Here is a 23,866-nt window from a genome sequence, read left to right as displayed (position 1 = left end):
TTCAAAAATTTAGGATTTTTCCATTCCAGTGAATACCTCCTCGACTATCATGTTCCCCTGATACTTTTTGAAAAATTTCGAATTTTTCAATTTCAGCGAATACCTCCGCAATTATCATGTTCCCCTGATACTTTTTCAAAAAATTCGAATTTCTCAATTTCAGTCAATACCTCCTCGATTTTCATGTTCCCCTGATACGTTCTTAAAAATTTCGAATTTTTCCATTTCAGTGAATACCTCCTCGATTGTCATGTTTCCCTGATACTTTTTCGAAAATTTCGAATTTTCGAATTTCAATGAATACCTCCTCGATTATCATGTTCCCCTGATACTTTTTCAAAAATTTCGGATTTTTCCATTTCAGTGAATACCTCCTTGATTTTTATGCTCCTCTGATGCTTGTTTGTAAATCTCCATTTCATCAAAATTTCGAATTTTGGACCTTGAAACTAAAGGTGAAGGGCCGAGAGTTCAGCCGATCGATGAGTGCAAAAGAAAAACAGCCGACTGAGTAACAATCGCGACAAGTTTAAAGTGTCAAAGCGAATGAAATGAAAGGCAAAAAATAAATAAAAAAAAAAGCTCGTTAAGACGTGACCTTTAGCGTGAGTCGGCGCGTGGGAGTTTATCATATACTTAGTGCACGGCTTGGTTTATCGCTAATGCCGTGTTGCTTGTGTCTGTGGATGAATGCAGGTCGATGCGTCGGTGGGCCGAGGGGGAGGAGGGGGGCGAGTAGTGGCAAAGGGCGGAAAGGGGCGAGAGGGAGAGAGAGGGGAAGTAATACAAAGAAAAAGGGGAAAGAGGAATGGAGGAAGAGAGGAGGTCAAAGGCCTCCGTGCGCTTCGCACTGCGCAGCGCCAATGTGCATGAGTAACCACCGGCTGAAAACTTCAACCACTTCCACCATCTCAATTCTCAAACACACAGAAAGGTCGATAATATATTCCTCCACTATGTGCTTGTGTATGCAATTGTGATATCTCTATGTGTTGGATACACTCCGAGATCATGTGCAATGCGTGATGCAGACGCGCGCACGTGCAGGACTCTCTCCTCCTCGTCCTTTGAATTTCAGTTGGTTTTAGTTGATGTTGGGTTGGTTTATAGTGGTTTATATGGGTTTGCGTTAGTTTTGGGTTGTCTGTGTGCCGGTGGCAATACAACTGGACACCGAGTGGGATTTTAATCCCAATGGATGATATTCGCAAGAACGTAAATAGGTGGGGCTGGCTAACGTCTGCGCGTGCACGTATGTGGGACACCGGGATGTGACTCCTCCGGGTGTTTATTTGATTTGGATTTTTTTACATTTTCGATAGGAGGATGAGAGGAGGTTTCGGGCACGTGTTGCCATTGATTTTATGACCCACAGGGAGGAGGGCGTCTTGTTATTCGTTGGGGCGGAAAAAATTGCAATTTTATTAATAGGATGGGACTCGAGGTGAGGGAATTGTCGAATTTTTAGAATTGAATTACAGTTGTATGGGGTTTTTAGATTTATGGTAAGTTGACGCCATTTTTTGAAAATCTTTTACAGTTTTCATTTTAGATTTTAATTCCGGATCGTTCCACTCGTGTAAATCGTTATTTTATTAAACGTTGAGTATTTTCTATTTTGGGATGAATTATGAATTACATTAGGTGGAAAGGACATGTGATGAATTCAATTTCATATCCCCACGAGAATTACATTCCCCAAGGAAATTAATGAGAAACGGATGCGGACATTCCCGCAATCTTTCAATTGTCAAATCTCTGGAAACGTCCCATAAACGTTTTAAAATTAAATAAAAATTTATTCATTGTAATGTCCACTTTAATCTCATCTTAATCATCCAATAGAAACGCTCGATCTTTTCCGATTGAAGCGACTGGCACATCACCTGTAATTGTACTTGATCAATTTAACGAGATAATAATCGCGTCAATTTATGTTCCATAATTGAAATTCCAATACCTACTTTGAATGACTATCCGTTGCTCTTTACTCGGTCAATGACTGAGTCGCATTTATTCATTATTCCGCAGGCCGATCTATTCCGGAATTACATAATCAATATACTCCGACGATTTGAAGAAAATACTGATTGACGCGGAAATGATAGATGTTTTTTTTTTTCAAGAATAATTTATAATTCAGCATCCAGGGCTTTTCCGTTTCAGCAAAGAATATTTATATTCTTAATAATGTAAAATAGGAAAGAAATCCAGAAGAGGTTGGAGTAAACCGGACAGCCATTAAAAATGTAATTTTTAGTTCCATTTTTAGTATTTATCTTTTTGCTTTACCGAAACAAACATAAAAACATTATGCTTTAATCATTTTGAACAATATAATTTTGAAAAACAAAATAGGGAATGATTTGGAAATTGTTAACCAGAGAATGAGAGGAATATAAGATTTTGACTGAATACTCCGAATGAAGTCGATTAATTTACCAACTGTTTCTAATTGTTGGGGCCGTATGCATTAAAAATACATTGAAGAGAAATGCTGGGGGAGGCCTTCGTCACCAATTTGGATTTTATAGACCCCTGGGTTCGGCCAATTGTTATCGAGATGAATTGTACCACAGAATAAGAAGAGACAAAATACAACGGAATAAAACGTGGAACGCCCAAGTCTCATCAAAACAAAAGCCACAGGCATTCCAAAATTGCTCCCAATTAATCATTGGCCAATATTTATCATTCGATATGGAACGATAAATGTCTGTTCCAACAGTCGCTTTTATCTTATTTTTTAATTAACGAGAAAAGTTTCTGGTATCGAACTGCGAAAATTTAGATAACAGTAACTTTTAGCAAAACACGCACTCCATGGTTGAACGAGGAGAATCTTATCTACTGGTTGAGGAATTAGAGGGGGGGAAAACATGAGGGTTATCAGTTATTTCTGAGATATCCAATTTTAACCCACTTGGCAAACTTTGTCATTCTAGTTTACGAAGAAGATGACACCATTTAGGAGCTTACAAATGATTGTTCATTCGATTTTTCCAAGGACAACAAATGCAACTTCTTAATCTCCAATAAATTTTTGCAAATGTCTGTTTTTCCATATTTTAAAGAATAACATTTTTTTCTACATTTTTGCATTGAATTTTTTTTTTCATGTCCAGCTATGTCTAATAAAAATATCTCTATTAGTTATTTATCTTCTTATCACTATCAAGAGTTTATCTCCATCAATCAATTTGAGGCTCGTCCTCAGTTGCCAGGGAGCGATAATAAAACGGAGGTACTCGAGGTAAACACCGAGAAGAGATACACCAAGAAAACAAAATTTCGTCTGAGTAAACATACTTGAGACACCGAAATGCCTAATATTTTTCCTCAGAATCATTCAAGTTCTCATTTGTTTACAAGTGAATTTAATTCACAGGGAAAAATCTTCCCATCGGAATGCCGCGGAGCATAAGAAAAAAAATTTATGAAAAAGATTTATCTTTGACTTTTTTCAATTTTTTGAATTTCTCGAGAAATTACTCCAAAAAACTTTTATAACTGTGACTCTTCGGTATATAAAGGGGGACAGACCATGAAGACCCAAAATGGTATAGATCCGAACAATAAAAAAAAAATAGTGAAATAAAAAAAATAAATATTTCATTACTACAAATTGCCCTACGTTAAAAAACTTGCGCAATTCAAGTAGTAGCTGTCCTTGAGGGATCGTGATAGTTCCTCCAGCGTTGAAGACATTTTTCAACGACATCTGGTAACAGGTAGTCAACAGCCGAAAAATGATCCTGATGGAAGAGGGGATGAAGAACGTGAAACACGTGAAACCACCCTCGTCTCTGGAATGTGTCACGTCACTGTGCCATTCCCCCCTGAGGATAGCCTTTGAGGGGTCAGGGTGGCAGAGAGAAAAGGGGAGGATCGAGGGGGTCAGGGGGTCGTCACCCATGAAGACTCCACACACCGAAAACTCTGGTTCCATTGTGTGCACAGCTTCACTTCAGCTGCTGCCACAGCTGGCTTTGAGTTACAGGGGCTCTTTAAACAGGTTCGATTCATTTCTTTTCCCTCCCCTGTGTCCCTATAAGACAGGTCATTCCCAAATCCATTATCTATCTACTGGGATCGTCTCTCGAGATTACGGGAATTATTTCAATTGCGTAATTGAAATCCGCTGGGTGGCTGATAACCTCGGGAGAGAGCGATCGTGATTACGCGGGAGGCGAGCTTGTGGGTTTGGATTCAATGATTTGACTGATGAAGTGGAACACCCAATCATTTTGGTTGCCAAGAGACTTTTCGCCATTGCTCCCACTCCTACTGAAATTTATTGTTAAATTGTGCACGGAGAGCAATTTATTTGTATAGTTACTCGAAAATATTTCTATAACGAAGAGAGGCACGGGGAGACATGAATTTATGAGACATAGCATGGGAATTCTGAGAAGCTGGAGCGAAGTTGGATTCCGTGCTAAATAATTGTCTATCATTTTTTTGATTGAATTTAAAAATTGAGGAATTGCAAAACGCGGTTTCAATTTGTAGTATTTCCAATTATTGGTAATTCAATTATTTTTATCGTCTCAACTTTTTAAGTAGTATTTTCCAACTTTCACTGGATATTCACGCGAAATTCCTCGTGGAGACATAAATCTTTTGCGATATTGCAGGCAATTTCCCGCTATTCCCCAGGGAAAATAAGGCCTCGCTCTATATTTCCCCTACCGATCTGTGTTCCTCTGTAAAAAGCAGAATTTAATTCCACGCAGGTATGCACATTGAATCCTACTCCGAAAATCGTCTTATCATGTCATAAACTGACAGATGTTTTATCTTCTCTAAACAACCTGACATTAATCCTCACTGATAACCTGAAAACTCTCAAAATAAATCATCCACGATATTAGAAAACAAGTGGATAAATTAATTTGAAAAAGTTTTCTAAACTCTCTATTAAGGTGTTTAATAAAAAAAAACATGATTATTCAACAATTTTAATGAAACTGGTGTGTCGGTTTTATTTCTTAAGAAGGATCGACACCCGTCTAGCCAAAATTCGCCATTTTCTCATTTTTCTGGCAAATTATGGATGAAGTTAACGTGCAAAAAACATACCGTTTTTGCGTTTTGTAATTATTCAATAGTTTTTTTGTAATTATTCAACAGAATTTCGTTATGATATGATCATTTTCATCCGTTTTTTCAACAGTTTTGTGATTTTCTTTACTTTAGAAAAAAAAAGGAAAAATGTCAGAAAATGTTCGCACCACGTTGAAACTTCGTGAGTCATTAAATAATAACACAACGCAAAAACTTTACATTTTTTCACGTCAATACCCCAGTAAGTTTTCCATAAAAATGAAAAAAAAAAAAACGCGATGTAAAAGGGTGACTCATCGAACGGATGGATAATTTCTTTTTTCTTTCCAACTTACACTTTGCATTGAACTTCGCCTCGTTCGTGAATTACAGTTCAAAACGTAATCGCAATATTCTCCCCGATAATTTTTATTGGATTTTCTACCCGTCCAGCAAAAGGCACGATAAAAATGTGCAGGATTCAGCAATAAAAACAGGGAGGAAAATTTTCAACAGTACATTGAAAATTTTTGAAATGTTCAAGTGTTGATACGGTCTTTTCACTTTGTGTAATCTCTCCTTTTCAGGTAAACTCAAGAGGACGAAAAGATTCCTTTGTTATAGCCCCAACTCCGGTCTCTTTGGAGGAGAAATTGGTTTCCCTTGACTTGAGACAATAATAAGAATTCACTTTACCCGTAAAACTGGGTCTCACGTTGAAGTAGATCGATGTGTAGGCAATCGATATGTTTTATGCAAGCAACAGACTGGCCTTCTTTATATACCCCCCTTTGTGCTCCAATGCTCATACCGTAGTTATGAATTAGGTATTCAAATTCCGAACAAAGAAGAAACAAGGCGACTCGTCGACGCTCCAGTGCGTTAATCGCATTTTGTTTTAATTTATATCAATTGTGTTGGTAGATAACTTCCGAGTGAAATAACAGACGGAAAGTTCGGTTTAAAAACAGAATGTCTCCACGTGTTGTGTATCGAATGGGAGGCGATTAATCGGAAGTATTCGAGTGTGAAACTTCAACGAGTTCGGGCGATGGACTTTATGTGTGTGTGAAGCGATAGGACTATCATACCGCGATGGAAAAACAGTTTTGATAGGCAACGTGTTATGTGGGTCGTAGGTCGTACGATAATACGCGACAAAATGCATTAAAATTGTTTCAAACTAAAGTATCACAGTAAAAGGGAATTTATTTTTGAGGAATACGCTGAGACTGGGGTGTTCATCGGTGCTAATTCATTGGAATATTATAATTATTTAGTTTTTGCACTCACACCGTAATTTTCAATGATCGTCAATAGTAATTGTATGCTTCTTGAAATTAATAGGCCACCTGATTTTTCAAATCAATTAACGAATCAGGGAAATTCGGAAATTGTTGTAAAAAACGGAATAAAAATAAAAATTGAGATGAAAAATGGGGAATTCTGTAATAATAGTGGAATTTTTTATCAAATTAGCAGCGAATTTTCATTCTTGTTGTATAATTTAGAATTATTAATGAAATATCGTTGAACCAGTAAACTTTCGAATTTAACGAGAAAATCACACATTGTTTTTAATTAAAGCGCTGTGAGCAAACACTAATTGGGTCGGAGAGTTCAGCGAGGAAAATCAACTTGAAATGGCTAAAAAGGTCATTTGATAGGCATAAAAAATCCCTTGAAAATGAATCTCTAAAAAATGTTTTGCATTTTTTTCAAAAATGGAATCTTTTTTGTTTTTCATTTTTTTTCGCTCAAATAATTTCTCTCAGTGGCAGATAAGAGAATATTGTTCTGCCTCACTTAAACCTTGTTTAAAATTTCTCCATGCTAAAAGTTGGATAAAAAATGGAGATTATTCCGATGCCGAATGAGGGAGGTTTCGCGGTGGAATCGATCGTGCAAGAGAGCGTGCCAAGAATAGCAAAATCGATTCCATCCTGCTGGTTATACACGATTTGAAAATCAAATTAGATTATTGTCGCTTCCTGTCTCTAAACGCCATTCTATGGAACGGGATGCCACGTCAAATATTAATACCCCCAGTACCTTCCCCATGTCACATTGTAATCACAATAATGACGGAAGATGAGAGGAAGAAGTAGGAACAAAAAAAGAAGAAGAAGATGCCCAGTAAAAAAAGTGTTTCAGGAACTCAACAACCGTTCAACGAATGGGAAAAGTAGTCACGTCGTCATGCCTCCGAGACAATGGTTGGCCATCATTGTCCGTTGCTCTGGGCACGACGAGGATAGTAAAACATCTGGTTGGTCTGGTTATGCTGTGCAACAACTGCATACGATGAAATCAAGCTGGAACCATCAGTCGTGCCAGCAGCGGAGATCGGGTGACCTCGATGATTCCGCAAAATTGATGATGCTGAATATGTATATTACTCGGAGAAAGGGAAACGAATCTCCTGGTGATTCACGCCACTCTCCAATAGGAGGTCAGGATCATCTCTCACACTCTCAATTCGTCATCTCTATTTTTTTTATATCTCATTTAACAATTTCCTCCCCATTAAAATCGCCACATTAACTTATTTCGCTCTGATAAAATGAATGATGTATAATGTACACCTTAAAAGACATTTATGTCATTTGTAATATAAATGTTTTTCTTTTTTATGCGAATTGGACCTATTCAGGATGTTTATAAAAAATCCGAAAAATTGAGGACGAAAGTTCTTGAGACGGTGGGATAATGGCAGAGTTTCTAGTTCTGTGTTTCAATCGAGTTTTAACCACACTTCGGAATTTTCAATTGCTACAGCCTGCCAACCCCAATATTCGCTATGAATCCACTAATGTCGAGCCTTGCCCCATCTGCGGTGGACATCCTATATGCAGATGACTAATTTCGATTATCATGCTGATAATCATCCTGCAGACATCCCTCACACTATTTCAGAACGCCAAACACAGAGAAAAATTCACACAGGAATAAGCTGGAGGAATCGAAATTTCAGCACTAACACTAACTGTAGCTAAAACTATAACATCTTTATACAGTTATATCATTTCGAGTTTAGCAGAGCAATATTTTCTGTTACAATTCCATAAAAAATGGTAATTGCAAAAGTAAATTATTATTGGAAAAGTATTTTCAATTTTCTGGGGTGAATGTGCCAATACACTACTGGGAAATTTAATTTCTCAATTGAAATCAATTGGAAATTCAGATGACCGACTGAAATTTCAATAAATTCTCAACAGCATTAATTTTTCTCAGCGAGCAGCGATAACACTGTCAGAAGTTCCACCGAAAGAATCTCAAAGAATGAAATCAGATAGAGATAACGAGAGAAGAGCAGAGGCGGTCGGTGAGGAATTGATGAAAAGACTCCAAATAAGGTCGGGACTGCACAAAGAAAGAGGAAATACTGGATCTGTCTGTCTCCAGCACATGCATATACTCCGGACTAGCCTCGATATAGCAACGATCCTGTATTAGTGATTTTTATGCTCACAGCACAGCCCTGGTTCACCGTTGGAGGGGGTAAAAAAATAAAATCAAAAAAAGGGTGAGGGGAGTGCAGCGAGGGGAAGAGGCGGGCAGGGGGACAGGGGGGCAGGGGGCAGGAGGGCAGGGGGGCAGGGGACTCAGGTCCAAGACTGCAAGCTGCTGCACGACAAGAAACAGGACTCTACCCACAATGCTGGGGATAAAACGAGTGAGAAGGAAAACAACTGTGAAGAAGAAATAATCGTTCGGTGCAAGATGGAGGGCGGGTGCAAAACCGGTTCGACAGGTTCAGCTCCCATTTACCTGACCATGTACCGCCTGCCCACGTTCTGGTTTATGTATTATGCAGCCCCCCACCCCTGTATGTGTGACGCATAACTACGCAGCATATCCGGCCCCCGATAAATATGTGTATGTGTCTGTGGGGTATTTGAGCGGTGAGAGGGCAACGGGGAAAGCGGAAGATTCTGGTGTGGTGTACAAAATAGCGTGAAAGAAAACGAGATTCAAGTGTGGAGACTGACTTTACTGGCTCGACAATTATTTCACTGGTTTATTTTTCAGGTACTGGTACTTGGAGCACTTCAAAGTGCCCTGGGTATTTGCACCAATGTGTCTGCTGTTGAAGGGGGGCAGACCAGAATGGATCAAGGACAGCAGGTGTTCTGGATATCTGCATTTATTTTCCATGGGGAGTTCATTCCCTGGGATGGGGGGGGTGAGGTAGTGAGGGCTGATGACCTTCGTCCTCGGTCATAGGTCAATGATGGGGTGACCTTTGTGATGAGGATAGCCATGATTTGGCGAATTTTTATGAGAGCAAATGCGATGATTTTACGTCAATTATTAATTGAATATTGGAAATTGGAAATTTCTGGAAATCACTTGAATTTTACTTTTGAAAATATGCGTAAATATTTGAAACGATGAGAAAAAAGGGAAGAATTAGAAAATGAAAGAGTAATGGGAATAGCTTAAGCCTTAAGGTCTCGAGTACTCGAAAAAGTTGAGGGGGAAAATCGAGGCAATTCTGAAATAGTGAAGGGAAAGATGAAGAAGGATTGAGGAGAGGTTTTCCGGAGAAGCCCCGAGGATTATAAATTCCCTGTGATAGGCGGGAATGAATCTCCTCGTGGAGCGATCCTGGAGATATTGAATGGAGGGATTTTCTTATTCCTGGAGGATCTATCTCCATCGGCGTTTCAAAAGATATTTGAATACATTGAATGCAGAGTGTTAAAATGAATTCGAAGTGATTCATGAAAAAGCAGACACGGCAGTAATACCCCTGACGATTCAACTGATGAGACTGCACAACAATGGGCTTTTTAAGGATAAAGGGAGTCAGCAAAACATGAAACTCTCCCCCCATAACACGGTGGGAATTTCAGTCTCTTGGCTCTTTACTACGTCATGAAGATGGTTCCCGGTCACGCCATGCGCAAACGACCATCGGGTTCTCTGCCAAGGAGAAGTTGTAGACGTAACGATTCGAGTGCTGGGTAGCTTCAAAGGGGGAATAAATTTTCCGCGAATAACCAAAATGCCAGGACCGCATGCGGGAATACAAATTAATCGTTTCCGGGTGCTTTGGCACTCGCAAGCCGCAATCCAGTTGAGATAATTGGGGATTACAAAATCAGGGGGAGAGAGTCCTATCCAACGGGATTAATCGATTGAAAATTTTCTATTGATAATACCCGGCTGTGATTGGAATTTGTTGTGTCTCAATATGTTATTTTGAAATTATGGCGGTATTGACTAGTCGATAGCTCAAATTCAGGGAGGAAAAACAATTTTTTCCAGTTTTCGAATTTTTTTTTCGCGAATTTTAGAACCGTTTTGTTATTCGAGTTTTTCTGAAATCAAATTTTGCCATTTAACAACGGTTTAGACGATACTAAATAATTCGTAAAGATACGAAACGTGCAAATAAAAATAAAAATTTCCGGCATAGTTTTTGGGAATCTAATCTGTTCGTTGAGCAATTTTTATTTCAATGTTTTTCCCGCTTCAGGTTTTTTATCCCGCTCTAGTTTTATTATCATGTTTCATAGAAAAATTAAATTTTGAAAAATAGTCACTTTCAATCCCTAAAAACCCTGAGGCAGTTGTGAAATTTTTTTTTCATTTTTGTATTTGTGATATTTTTGAAACTTCTGTTCATCTATGAAATGCATAGATACGGAGTTAATGATTAATTGGAAGAAAAACTCGATTGTGAATTCGTGCGATTTGCTAGTGAATTAATTCTCTCTTCAAAACACTTGATGACCTCGTACCTCGTTAACATTCAAGTTCTCTGGAACTGAAAATTTATTGTTGACGTCTGCGTCACTTCGGACTGAGTCTTCCATATTTTCGATATTGCTCAAACATAATTAAATCGATTGAAAGGGCTCATCCATCAGGAAAATCTTCGCGAACGACTAGCACTGATGAGGATTCCGCTTAGGCGTAACTAATTACTGATGACGCACCTCCCTAGTAAACCAGTTCCTCAACATCAAGGCCAATTAATTCCATCCAGAAACACTTTAACACGTTCTATGCCCCTTCTAGCCAAAATTACCGGTTTTTTGAGTTTTGAGAAGTTGTCATTCATCTTGAAAATTTGACAAATAGAGCTCTTCATGACCTTTGAAAATCACTTTGGATAGTGAAATAGCGGATTCACTTCCTCGGAGAGTTTGAAAATTCGAGTGCAATGAGATAGACCTGGGGTAAAGGAAAGGGAAACGATGGCGAAATGGCCAGAGCTATAATTCGCACATGTGCCACCCATGGGTAGTTTCGTGTGGGTTGATATTTACGGCTTATGTAGTACATGGTGTGCCTCCGGGAGCCACAGCGTACGATACATGACCCGTAAACCAAACGCTGGTCATCCTCCAATGGTACCATCCTGATTATCAAAGGAATTAATTACCATTTAACGACAAAACCGCTGGAAAAGGTGAATATCACACTCAACAGATCATTGGGATTTCAAATTCTACTTAATCGTAATGATTCACCATCGGAGCGAGGGAGAAATTTTCCAATCTGGGTCAAGTCATTTTAATTAACTTCCGCAAGAAATCCTCTACCTCATTATTTGGAAAGCAATTATCACCGGTTGATGCAGCGTTATTTCCCTGAACACCAAAAATTTAATTTATAACTTTGAAGGATGAATAGAAGTTGGCATTTCTCTTAATCATCCATTTATCTCGAAAACTATCGATCCAGGAAGAAAACCGAAGAGTACTTTTTTGTAGCTGAATAAATTTTCGGCAATTAAAGTCTCTTAGTATTTTCGAATAAAATCAATAGTTTTGGAGATTAGGGGATATTTCAGAAGGAAGAAAATTGAAATTCTAACCACCTTTTAGCACTTCGATGTTGATACGATTATTATATCGGTAAACCTAGAGTGAAATGGTCCTTGGTGAAAAGCTCGGACATTTAACACCGAATGCAGAGTATTTCGAGGGAAAAAATTATCTGGAGTACTTGGACATGCCTAATTGTACCAGGAACAGGCCCGCCCGAGGGTGAATATACAGAGTATGTTTACACGACCGCACACAAAGCTTTTTTTCCTCATACCTGTATTTTTACTGACATTTTTTTTCAGCTTCTCTCCAAAGCGCTTCCTTAGAGGAGAATTTTTACGAGGAAGGTAAAACGAAATGGCTCCATAAACCCCCGCAATTTCACCTCTACAATTTCAAGGATGAGATATTAGAAAAAAACAGTATCTCATGAAGCGAAGGTTGAAAAAAAAAATAATGGAATGAAGATAAAGAGACACAAATGATAATATTGCGGATCATTAAAGTGTTTCTCTTTGAGTGATGATTGCAGGACCTGAGGATGTGGGTTATTTATTCTTTCGGGCAATTGACATCATTGAAACTCGGGGGAAATTGTCAACAATTGCCAAAAAATTTATGAGACGCGGCGGAAATATTCTCGAGATGCATGTACCCCTGAGCGAAGTGAAACTACATAAACGTTCTCTTTATGCTATATGCATAATCTATTTATAAATGAATTTACGAGGCAAGCCAAGACGCCTCACGGGTTATAAATACAACGTCAGCATGTATATGACTAGAGGGCTTTACGTGCAAGACACCTTCACCTGGCTCTTCTTGTCAAACTCTCTTGACTCACGCCCCTATAGACCCCTACACGCATGTCCACCGCAATCATCGGCAAAGTTTAATTATTTTTTTTTTATTTTCCTGGACAGTTAGGAATTGAGGAGTTATTGTTCATATCTTCTCATGTTTCATGTTTTTATATAATATCTTGAACAATCATTAAAATCCCGCAGTAGTTCAAAGTTCAACGCTGTTCTAGAAAATTCAGAGAAACCAATTTTTCTTGAATTATTCCACAAAAACCAAAATCGATAAAATAATTCACTATCAATTTTTCTGACTCCCTCAAAATGGCATTAAAAAATATTCAAGAGAATAAAAGTTGGCTCTCAATGCCACGAAATCACAACGGCATTCCGTTAATTCATCTGTAAAAATAAAAGGTGACTTTGACGATCTCGTCAGAGGCCTGTAAAAACAAGAAATTCCATTCATCGAGTTTTCGAATATCCCTTCCACTCTAAAACGGTCACATGGTCACGAAATCACGGAAAACTCTACAACCTGCCATGAATATTCACCGTTTCACCAAAAACATTGGCCTATCCCCCGATAAATCCCAATGAAAACCAGAAAATTCAAAGACAATCTCCACCCAAGCATGATCAAGCATGACTCAGCACTGAAATCTTTCAGAACTGAAAAACCTGACCCAATCACCGTTAAACGGTTGAGTTCGGACTTTCATCTCCCCCACCGAATTCCCGAAGGAAAATCTACCCAAAAGTTCAGCACGTACAGTAGCCGTTGAAAAAAATGCAGAATTTTCCACAAATTGCACAGAATCTAATCTAAAAAAAAAACTCCTGTGGGGATTTGTCCGAAGAATTTACAACCACATTGTCATTATCTCACCGGTGATGGTGCCGATTTGAATAACCATTGGAATCGAATCGTTTCCGACTTTACAGTGGCAAAACCCGGAAAATTGAGTGAAAATTTATTTAAAGTGTGCAGGTGTATCCTGGCCATTCCCCATTTTTCCCCCACTAGGAAATTTTGCACCGAGAAAGACGTTTTATGGAATTAATTCACCACAAAAAAAAAACCGCGTGTTGGCACCTGTCGACCACCTGGCCTCCGAGAATGCTGGTAATTTGAAAAATCGAGTGACGAAACCGATGGTTTAAATCGACAGAAAGAAGCGAAGAAAATAACTCTTATCATCACGTGTTGTTCAATATTTACACAGTGGACTCTAGACAACCGCGATAACGATAACCCGATTGCGGAAGTCGATTGGAGAAAAATGAAGGGGGAAAAAAAAAGAAATAATAATAATCAGGACGGAGGTTAAATTCCAGCGAGAATTCTAAAAATAATTGGAAGCTGTCTTTTGGGAATTAAGCGATTTGGCTAAAAGTTATGCGTCATGAGAGGTAACCTGGAGGTCAGTGGTTAACACTTCTCTGTCAACGCGAACTAACACAAGTGCTACGGAAAGCACGTGAAATGCATAACGAGCTGGTGATTATTTGCCCGGGGACTAGTGCCCACATTCAATGGAAAATGGAGAGGCAGAGGAAACGGTTTGGAATACGATTAGTGATGGTATTACATGGCTATCCGGTCCAGTTCCATTCTGTCCGACGTGACACGAGTGATAAAACCCGTCCTCTCCTTTCCTCAACTTTTACCAAATGTCCTCATTGATGGATCGATTAATTCCTTGGGTATTCTAGAGTTTCCATTTCCACATGGAGGATTTTTTCAGCCCGAAAAAATCGTTAAAACTTATTTTTAACCATTTTTTTTTTGTAAATGAATTAAAATTGAAAGTTTCATGTTTAATGACATGATTTTTTCGGGCTTTTACCGATTTTTTTGGGTTAGTTACTCGAAAATGTTGGGCTTTCATTCAATTTTTGATATAATCTGAATGACTCCTGAGATTTCGATATAAATTCGTACGATAAAAACCGCCATGAAGAATCCAAGAGGAATTTCGGGAAAAATTGTTCAAAAGCGCAAGCTATTGTCCACTTTTCCGGATAATAAATTCAGTAACTACTTGTAACCCAGTTCATAGGCGAATGAGTCTTTTTCGTTCCAGAGAGAAAAAGTTTCTTGATGTTAGAGCTAACTTCCTTATGGCCAAAAAAGGAATAAAGAGAGTTCCTAAATCCACAGGATTTTCCTGAATCTCTCCACTCATTTTCTTTTTCAACTATAAAATCTTCTTCTGAAACATCCAGAACACTTCTCTCTTCTTTTCATTCACTTTCACATTCATTAACTTATTATCACTTTTGTTCCCGCAACTTAAATTTCCAATTAATCATTTGTTATGATTTCATTCGACGGCTGTTAAAGCGATAACAATCGTTACGCAATTGTCACCGAGATGTCGAGTATCGCGTAACAAATGACTCATGTCATTTGAATAAATAAAAGCCACAACGTTGTCGATTTTTTCACGCAGTCATATCGTGATTAAAAAGTATATGATGACCTTGATCGGAAACTCTCGCTCGTGTTGAAAAAAAAAATTTACCTCTGAATGAATTATGACAAGTCTAGAGTAGATTGCGACGAAGAAACAATGGAGGTGAATAATTCCAGGTCATCGTTTGAAGACACGTCTCTCCGGTATAGAATCGTGGACAATAATCAAACGGAAACGAGGAACGAGTCTCCGCACGCAGCTGGCGCCCGGAAACAACACCCATTCACTCATTTCAAACTCCATCCATACACGTTAAACGCAAACGTACTTGCACAAATACACCCCAAGAATAAAAAAAAAAAAAGATAATACACATGACCAAGTCTCGGGACGTTTCCCCTATTCTCAAATGGACATATATACACGTCATGTATTCACATGTGCGGCCATTTTATAGCACTTATTCACATGCGAGACACGAAGAAAGCGTCAAGGAGCCTCTGACAGTCACGCGATCATCATTTTTGCACAATTTCTTATTTACGAGTCTCTCTTTTTATTGAACAAAGGAAAGTGCAATGGTGTGTTACGAGTGTTTCAACTAGGTGATTCAGGTATTTAGTTTTCACGATGTGGGAGTTGAGTTATGTGGAACTAAGTGCGAGGGGCACGTCGTTTGTATAATTAACGAGGAAGGAAGTTGAATAAAGTTGCAATGAGAGTGCTATTTGAAGTTGTATTAGTCTACCATTAAAAATACGCCAGTGTTGGATTATATTGTGATCTTGAATTGTGAGTGGACTGGTTATTCAAAAGTTTTATTCGTGAGAACGAATCAGTCGAATCTATCACTGTTCATCCAAATTTTCTTGAACTCGTTGTTCGCGAAAAAAGAATGGTTGCAAGTGTCAAATCTGGCGGATTGGGAATTTTTGACGAGAGAATTGATTAAGTTCGGGCATGATGGAGATGAGTTTAAAAATATTGGACGATATTTTTGGTATGGCCAAATCGCAGGGAAATGTCAAGGAATTTCTGCTTTGAAAATGACAAGTTTTATACGGAATCCTTCTCCCTTATATCAAAGTCAATGACCTTTTCTATCTGGGAGAACAGGCTATTTCTGTATATTCCACTGAATCATTTAAATATTCTCAAATTCATCGTCATTCGTAAACAAGACGATTTGTAAAACTGAACGAATTAGTCTCAACAACAAGAGCGCCTCCATCGATCCGAGTAGATCTTGTATGTCAACACAAATGATCGACAGTATTATTTTCCTCAATATTTGTGTTTACATTCCAAGTTTATTTGACCTCAAGGCATTTTTCACTGAGTGATATTATAGATTAAACTACGTGCTGAGTAATCTATTTCCCGATAGATTGATAGCTCTCAGTAACGAAAATCCTACCCGTTAATATCGCTGGATTTGCGAACCATTTTCATTCCTGTTAAATTTACTATTTATTGTTGGGTGGATCATGATTTGTATTATGGGTTCAATTTAATGGTTCAATTAACTGTCGATTTTGCCTATATGATTTTGATATGTTTAGCACATATTAATCATTTTAAAAAAATACGCTCCGACCGCTTTTTGTAGAAGAATGAATGATAAATGGGACTCACCTAAGCATCCTCTCATGTCGATCTCTCTCAAGCATCTCCTCAGGAGTGGGTTGTCCGGGTGCCAACAACGAATGCGACAACGACGGATACCTCGGCGGTCTCCACAGCATCTCAGCAGCAGCAGCAGCAGGATGATGATGACCAGCAGGGCTCTGATATCCAACGGGTGTAGTTGTAGGTGGTGCAGTGACTGTCTGTCCAGCACTGGTAGCCCCTCCAGCACTGCCCGATGGATGTGCCATCATTAACGACGTATGCTGTACACTGTGTACGTGCCAAATGCGTGCAGGCACTGCTGAATTACCCAATGTCGATGGTACAGCAGTGTCTTCAGCACTCAATGCTGAGCTACGACTGCCACTCCTCTCGTCACCAGAGCCAGCACTCCGCAGTGAGCTTATCCCGCTGTCTGATCCACTATCACCATAAGCACCACTTCTCCCAGTAATCGGTGTAATACCAATGACACCGCATGGCCCCCCAGGTCCGCCAATAGCACCGGCCTCCACCTCCATGAGATGGCTGCCGGCATCATCGCCAATGCGCGATGAATTCAACGATTGTCCTTTATCACTGACATCAATGAGTCCTGTTAAAATATGCTGACTCTGTGGACTAGCGCGATGATGATGAATCACCGGACTACCAGTGCTATATCTCGGATGATAGCCCTGTAGATGATGCTGGGGATAATGGGAGACGTTTGGCGGTGGTTTGTTCAATCTCTCTGCAAGTATAACTGGACTCTCGTTGTGCCGGTTACGTTCCTGCTCTTCATGGAGCAGGCTGTGACGCCCCGGCACACCGTTCACAGGACTAAGTCTATCCAGCACGGAGCCGTCTTGCTTTACAGACTCGGTCAACTCACTCTCACACCTCTCAACTCCCTTCAACACCTCCTTATCCCTTTCCTCTTGGCCAGTACTTGCTTCGACCAAATTCACCGAGGGCTTCGGTGATCCAGACTTATCGTCTACACCCTCACCGATCACTCCATTCAACAGACCCTCAACTTTTACCTCAGCGTCGATCAATGTCACCAAATTGCCACCAGTATCTGGTGCCTCAGCAGGTGGTGGCTCTGGCTCTCTGTCACGTTCTCGTGACTCACTGTCCTCCTCCGGCTTGACACTTGAATGCCTCACATCGACGATTTTATCGTCACCCTCTTTATCCGCCTGTTCACCCGCTAGTTGCTTGTCCTCGATGGATTCTTTACTCCCTGACCTCAATTTTCGAGTGCTCTTGAAACGCTTCACCAGGGAATCGGTAGGCCCTTGCTCACTCTCCTCTATGTCCTCCGATCCTTCGTCAATTTCCTCTTCTTCAGATGTTCTTGTATCTAGTCTCTCATCCTTTACGATGTGATCATCATCGTCAGCTATTTCTGTCTCGAACTTTACTGGTGTCCTTCTACTGCGAACTGATCTACGTGAATTGCTCTCGATGCTCTTGATCCCGGCTGGACGTTTTCTCAGTTTACCAGCACTACCTGAGGCGTTGTTAGTCTCCTCGAGGACCGGTCGTGGGGTGCGATTGCCAGGTTTACCAGTTGTTGGACCCTTATTCTCTCTGTCCTCTTTAGAGGATTCCTCGACCTTGTCACGTACTGTACCCTCACTGACGCGTCCACGGCGGTTGTTATTTCTGGATGTGGCTTTATCTGAAAACACAAGAAAGAGGATAAATAAAATTATATTTTCACTTGTAAGCAATCTCAACTATAGTTTCAGGATGCGCGTGGTTGGAGACTCAGCCGAGCGAAAAAACGACGGCTACTTGGGGAAAAAGGGAGGAAAATAACTTGAGGATTTATTGCTTAGGATTTACTGTTATTATCTTGAGGGAGCCGGTTTCTTGCTCACTTCCTCCTCGAGTCATTCCCTATTTCATTTTTTTTTGCCTCCATTTTTCCGTCTCTAAGAGCCTTTCGAGTTGCAGGAGGATAAGTCAGGGTGTTCGTATTGTTTTTGCTTTTACAATCCAGGGGAAAATGCCAGGGATACTAGAGAAAATGTTTGAAGACCATGAAGCTACTCTTTCAGCTGATCGGGCTCTTTATTTTCGAGGGTACACGTACTGGAAATTGATGATGTCCGCCAATTTAATCGGAGAGAGTGATGCCTTTTTCTAGATACCGACGACTTTCGTTCGATTTATTCGATCACTATCGCGCAAACACGAAAAATAGGTTTTTATATCCCTAAAAAAAATTCCTTAATATCGGCAAAGAGGATTTTAGTTTTGAGCAACGGACTGATAAGATTCAACTGAATTTTTTGCCTACCACAGAAAAAAAGATGATTCGTATTGGATAAGACAGTGAAAGTATGGACAACAAAAAAGAGAATATTTCAATTGCAAATAGAAAAGAATATTACATAAACTCAATACAAGTCAATAACACTCATTCATCTTTTCTGAATTATTTCAAGAGACTAGAAAAGGACGATTATTTTTATAATCGATTGCCACCATCAACTGCACCATAAACATAGACTTTTTTGACAATAGATTTTTTTTCCAGCCTGGCACCCCTTTGCGTGGACAATAGAGAATAGGTATTCATTGAGCTGGCAATGACCCCCAGGCGCCCTTTTTGCTTGGGGTTTTACGAGGGTGGGAAAAGAATCTCTAACGGGGTGACTCCCTTCCACAGGTCTCTTCAGAAAAGATCAAAGCTTGTTTTAAACACATTTAATCCTTAATATGGACAATGTGATTTGAGGTTTTCTGTTCGTCGGTGACTCTCATAAATAGGTTTTTTTTTTTCCTTAAAATTTGATACGTTCCATAGAGGGAATGGGAATAAAGTGGGTAAAAAACAGGTAAAGAGATGTCGAGCAGGCTCACAGACCTTGAGGGTCCTGGCGGGAGAGTTCAGAGCATCATAAAAATACAATAGCGACTCGCAGCTGTACCCTCGGGCCCTCAGACGGTGGCCACCAGTGTACAGCCTCCTCGCGAGTGTACAGATTTTTTTTTGCTTCATTCGTCTGATCGACCCCAGCAATTCTAGAAATACTCTCGGTCCAATCGATTCGATTCGCAGAATCCCGCGCCATTTAAACCCCGGCATTTGCAATTACTTTTATATACATTTTTCGGTTTATTCGGCATATATTGATTGGAGTTTTTCAATCATTTGATTTATTCAGTGTGGAGGAAGATAAGGATTTCGATTATCAGCTGTCACTCAATTTTTAATCCTCATGAGGTCTTCTATTTTCGGGATTCCAGCGGAAATTCATTTAAACCGAACTAAGGTGACGTTTATCGACGATTCGAGGAATCCCAATATTGGAAAGTCAAAATTATTAATTGGAATTATCGAGAAAATTGATTATTGAGAGATTTTATGATTGTTTCATTGCCAGGAGAATGTTTGCAGAGTCAAAAAGCTCTGAGTGTAAAAAATTCAAGTATTTTTACTTAAATTTTAAAGTGTAATTATCCAACGTGTATGTTCCCTGATTATGATAAACGAGAGAGCTGTTTATAAAGAGATCTCACAATTTTTTAATTGCAATTAAAATATTTTTATACGTGTAGAGTAAAAAAGTTCTGAATATTGAAAAAGTTTCTCGATTGAAGAAAACTTTTTCATTTTTAACAACGAGTAAGTGTTTATCATTGTAACTTGGATAATAAATATAAAATGAGGTGAGAATGGAAAGGACTTCATGAAGGATTCGTTGAACTCGACCCGTCAATTTTCAACCATTTGAACTAATGGCTCTAATTCCACTGTGATTACATTTAATGTATTTTTACAGTGTCATAATAGTAGAGATATTTCCGATACTGATATTACCATCCATTTACTCAGCGGCCGCATGTACATTGCATTGGAATAATTCATTACACGCGACCAATTCAACGGGGTGAATCGTGACGATTGAATGGTCAGTGACCGGATGTGACGCAGTTGGCTGCTAGGCGAGATAGCAGTTCGCGATAATTACTCGCGTGTTTACGACCGATAAAGCCCTCACTCACATTGTTTCAATGTGAGTATGCATGCATCAAACTGTATTACCAGAGTGGGGCGTATCGCCGGGATATTTATGCGATTACGGAAAATTAATGTGCGGTTTTCGCACTGTTTCGGAGTTATTAATGGAACGCGAAATTCTCAGAACGTCAAGGCCCATTTTTCGGAGGCACTTTCCCTCTGCAGTTACGCACTGAGAAGAAAAATTTATTGTGGTGAAGAAAAAGTTTCTAGATTAAAGCACGAGTTCACTTGAAGCTAAAAACTTTTTTTTATTTTTAATATCGTTGAAAACGTCATGAATAGAAATTTTTACGAAAGACTTGAAATAGGAATTAATGAAGAAAAAATAAGAGTGTAGCCGGGAAGAGCCTCGCGTAAAATTGACACCCAAGAAATTGTGACAGAAAATTTATTTGGGAATGTGAATTTTATCAAACTTTTCCAGAACAAAATGGATATACTTCAATCGTTAGACGAATTGGGAAAAAATTAGGACTTAAAATCATGCAAAAATGATGATTTAGTCATCCACTAAAACCTAAACCTAATTTCCTCATTCCCGTTATAATAGGTTGACAATGTGATAATAAAAAAAAAAAAAATCCAGACGAATCCCCAAAAAGCGGAATGCAAGGATTTACGATAGGAAATAGAATCAAACGACTAGTACCTGCGTCCCCTCCCGTCGGCAAATTCATCCCGAAGAATCGATCGTGACTCACCAGGGGTCATTTCCCAACCACGCAGACTCTGGGAAAATTCCCCCAGACGTCCCTCCATTGAATTTAAAGGGACGGAAAACTCCGATAAAAAAATCACCTTAAAGTCCGATAGTTTTAGAATTCTGTTACTCCTGACCCGGTGGTACGAGCCTCAGAGGAAAAAAAACATTGAAAAGAGAAAAAAAATTAACCGAGACCGAGTGCATGGGAGAAAAAGCGAGAAAGGGGAGAGCGAGGAACTCGTGGAACCGGTTATACCCTCGACCGGACTTCGACTCGTTTCATTAAAACTCGAACTTCTCCCTTCATGATCCGTCTTTCACGCAGTAGTTCTCTCGCCCACTTGTCACTCCATCGCAAGGTGTTTAAAACTATCCGATCGAGTGCTGTCGATGCACTGAATCGAGATAAACGAGATTTAAAAAAAAAACGAGTTATCAGTAAGATAGGGGAATATGTATCGGACAACAGAGTAATCAGCTAACAGTGATAAAAATAACAAACTTGATGAGACCCTAACCATCGCCAACAGGAAGAGTAACACGAGATCTCAAACTTTTTCCCAGTTCTTTATCCCTCATTCCACCCTCCATTGCCTCCCTCCGCACCCCCTTCAATTCCTGTGAGGGGCCCCTCAATCGATCGAGCGACCGTTAAAGGCGATAGCTCACAATCTCTCGAGGGGGCAAGACCGAGTGCCTTGTTCCGTGTATTGAAAAAAAGAAGGGAATGCCATGGAATCGAGTGCAGGGGAAAAGAGAATAAGAGAGAGTTGAAAGATTGATAGATTCTCTGGCAAATATCCAAGTGAGAGGATACCACTGCTTCGAGATAAATTATTTATCGCAATTGTGAGGTGAACTCCGAGACACCTGGATCCACTAGATTTTATCGCTTATATTTTCCCCGGTGGAATGAACTATCCGGTGAATTAATTCTTTAATCTATTCATGTTTGTCCACGATGGGACACGTGTCGATGTAAAGCTCATGGCACCCAGGAAAACATATACATTTTCAAAATTTTATTCGATCATGAAATCTTATTAATTTCAGCCCGTGAATTCCTTAAGCGTATGTGGAATGGAAAAATTTAATTAATTTTTCATGAAAAGTGCAATACTGTTTTAAGGTGACGATTTTTTTTTAATGCAAAATTATTTCTCTGGTGTCCAGGGACTTTATTTCTGATGACTATTGAAAAATTTTCTGAATTTAGAAATTTTGAAATTCTAAAAAACGAAGGATAAGTCCCTGAAAATTGATTTCGTCTTGGTCAGTGGATGTGTGTCGGTGTCATCTTTCTCTAGAGGAAATGAAGGAGTGGGAAATACTGGGGAAAGGGGATATTCATACGGAATTGCGAAATTGGAACTTGCATGCATTCACCTTGCTGTGCAGCATTACGCAAAGAGGAGGGGACGATGAGACTGAAGGTGAGGATATCGGCGTCATCAATCACTGCGTGAGAGGGGAAAGGAGACGTTTGTGAGGATGTATGAGGGGTTTCCCACGATTATCTTCCTCGCGTCCTCCTTTTCAGGAGCACTATTTCATATTGTCCAGACGTTGGATAACTGAATGAGATATCTTTTGAAATATCCGACAATTGTTTATGATCCGGGGAGTTCGGATGAATAGCGAACTATCAACGGTCACTTTCATTTTTTATAAATTCGGAAAATTCATTTATTTTTCAAATCAGTCAAATCAAATTAAATGAGAAATGAGAATTACTGTCGTATCTTTCATAGAATTTCTAAGGATTTCTAACAATTTAATCAATGAATCGGTGATTTTTCCGGAAAATTTTTGATATTTTATTACTCTGTTAGAAAATTCAACTTGAAATTTTGACAGCTCTAAAACGACATGGAAATTCTGCAGTTATTCATTGCCGGATCAGTTAATTTCTGGAATTTTCCGAATGACACTGAAAAACTATGAAAATGTGAAAAATTCAGGCAATACGTTCCCCGAATTTTTTATCTATCAAAAATTGAATTGCATTTCATGTTGAATTTTCACAATCATGTAATAACACGAAAACCCAATTTTCTCAAGTTTTCAATATAAATGGGAAATTCACGAACTGTTTAAACCTGAAATTGAACTCATACTTTATGCCTGGAGTTTCAATAAATTTTTAACCGTATAATCGATCTCAATGTCAGATTAACAGATCTTTTCCACCTTGAGCACTGATTTCAACCTCAAAATCTCATTGAAAGTACATGATTCGCGGAGAACACATAAGATAATTGAATGATGCGATTAATTTGAGATAATCCTCGATTATCGATGGAGAAACGGATGGGGAGAGTGCCAACTGGTTAGAAACAAGTTTCCATGAGGCGTTTATATGAACTCGGGAATGAGATAAGTTGCGGGTGACTCTGGATACTTAAACTGACTGTTGAAGCTGATGTTGGAGAAGGGGCAGGGGGCAGGGGGGGTTA

At 39.3% G+C, this 23,866-nt stretch overlaps 1 protein-coding gene across 1 annotated transcript in view; it reads right to left on the bottom strand.

The window, feature by feature from the left end:
* Positions 1 to 23,866, bottom strand: part of Kdm3 (Lysine demethylase 3) — a 121,309-nt gene that overhangs the window by 33,701 nt on the left and 63,742 nt on the right. Inside the window, exon 8 of the mRNA XM_011316496.1 lies at positions 16,690 to 18,352. Within this exon, the coding sequence (XP_011314798.1) occupies positions 16,690 to 18,352 (1,663 nt within the window). The remainder of the gene's footprint in view (positions 1 to 16,689; positions 18,353 to 23,866) is intronic.

Source organism: Fopius arisanus, unplaced genomic scaffold, assembly GCF_000806365.1.
Source record: "Fopius arisanus strain USDA-PBARC FA_bdor unplaced genomic scaffold, ASM80636v1 scaffold00001, whole genome shotgun sequence".
NCBI lineage: Eukaryota > Metazoa > Arthropoda > Insecta > Hymenoptera > Braconidae > Fopius > Fopius arisanus.
The sequence above is the reverse complement of the archived record's forward strand: the minus strand, read 5'-3'. Positions and strand labels throughout refer to the sequence as shown.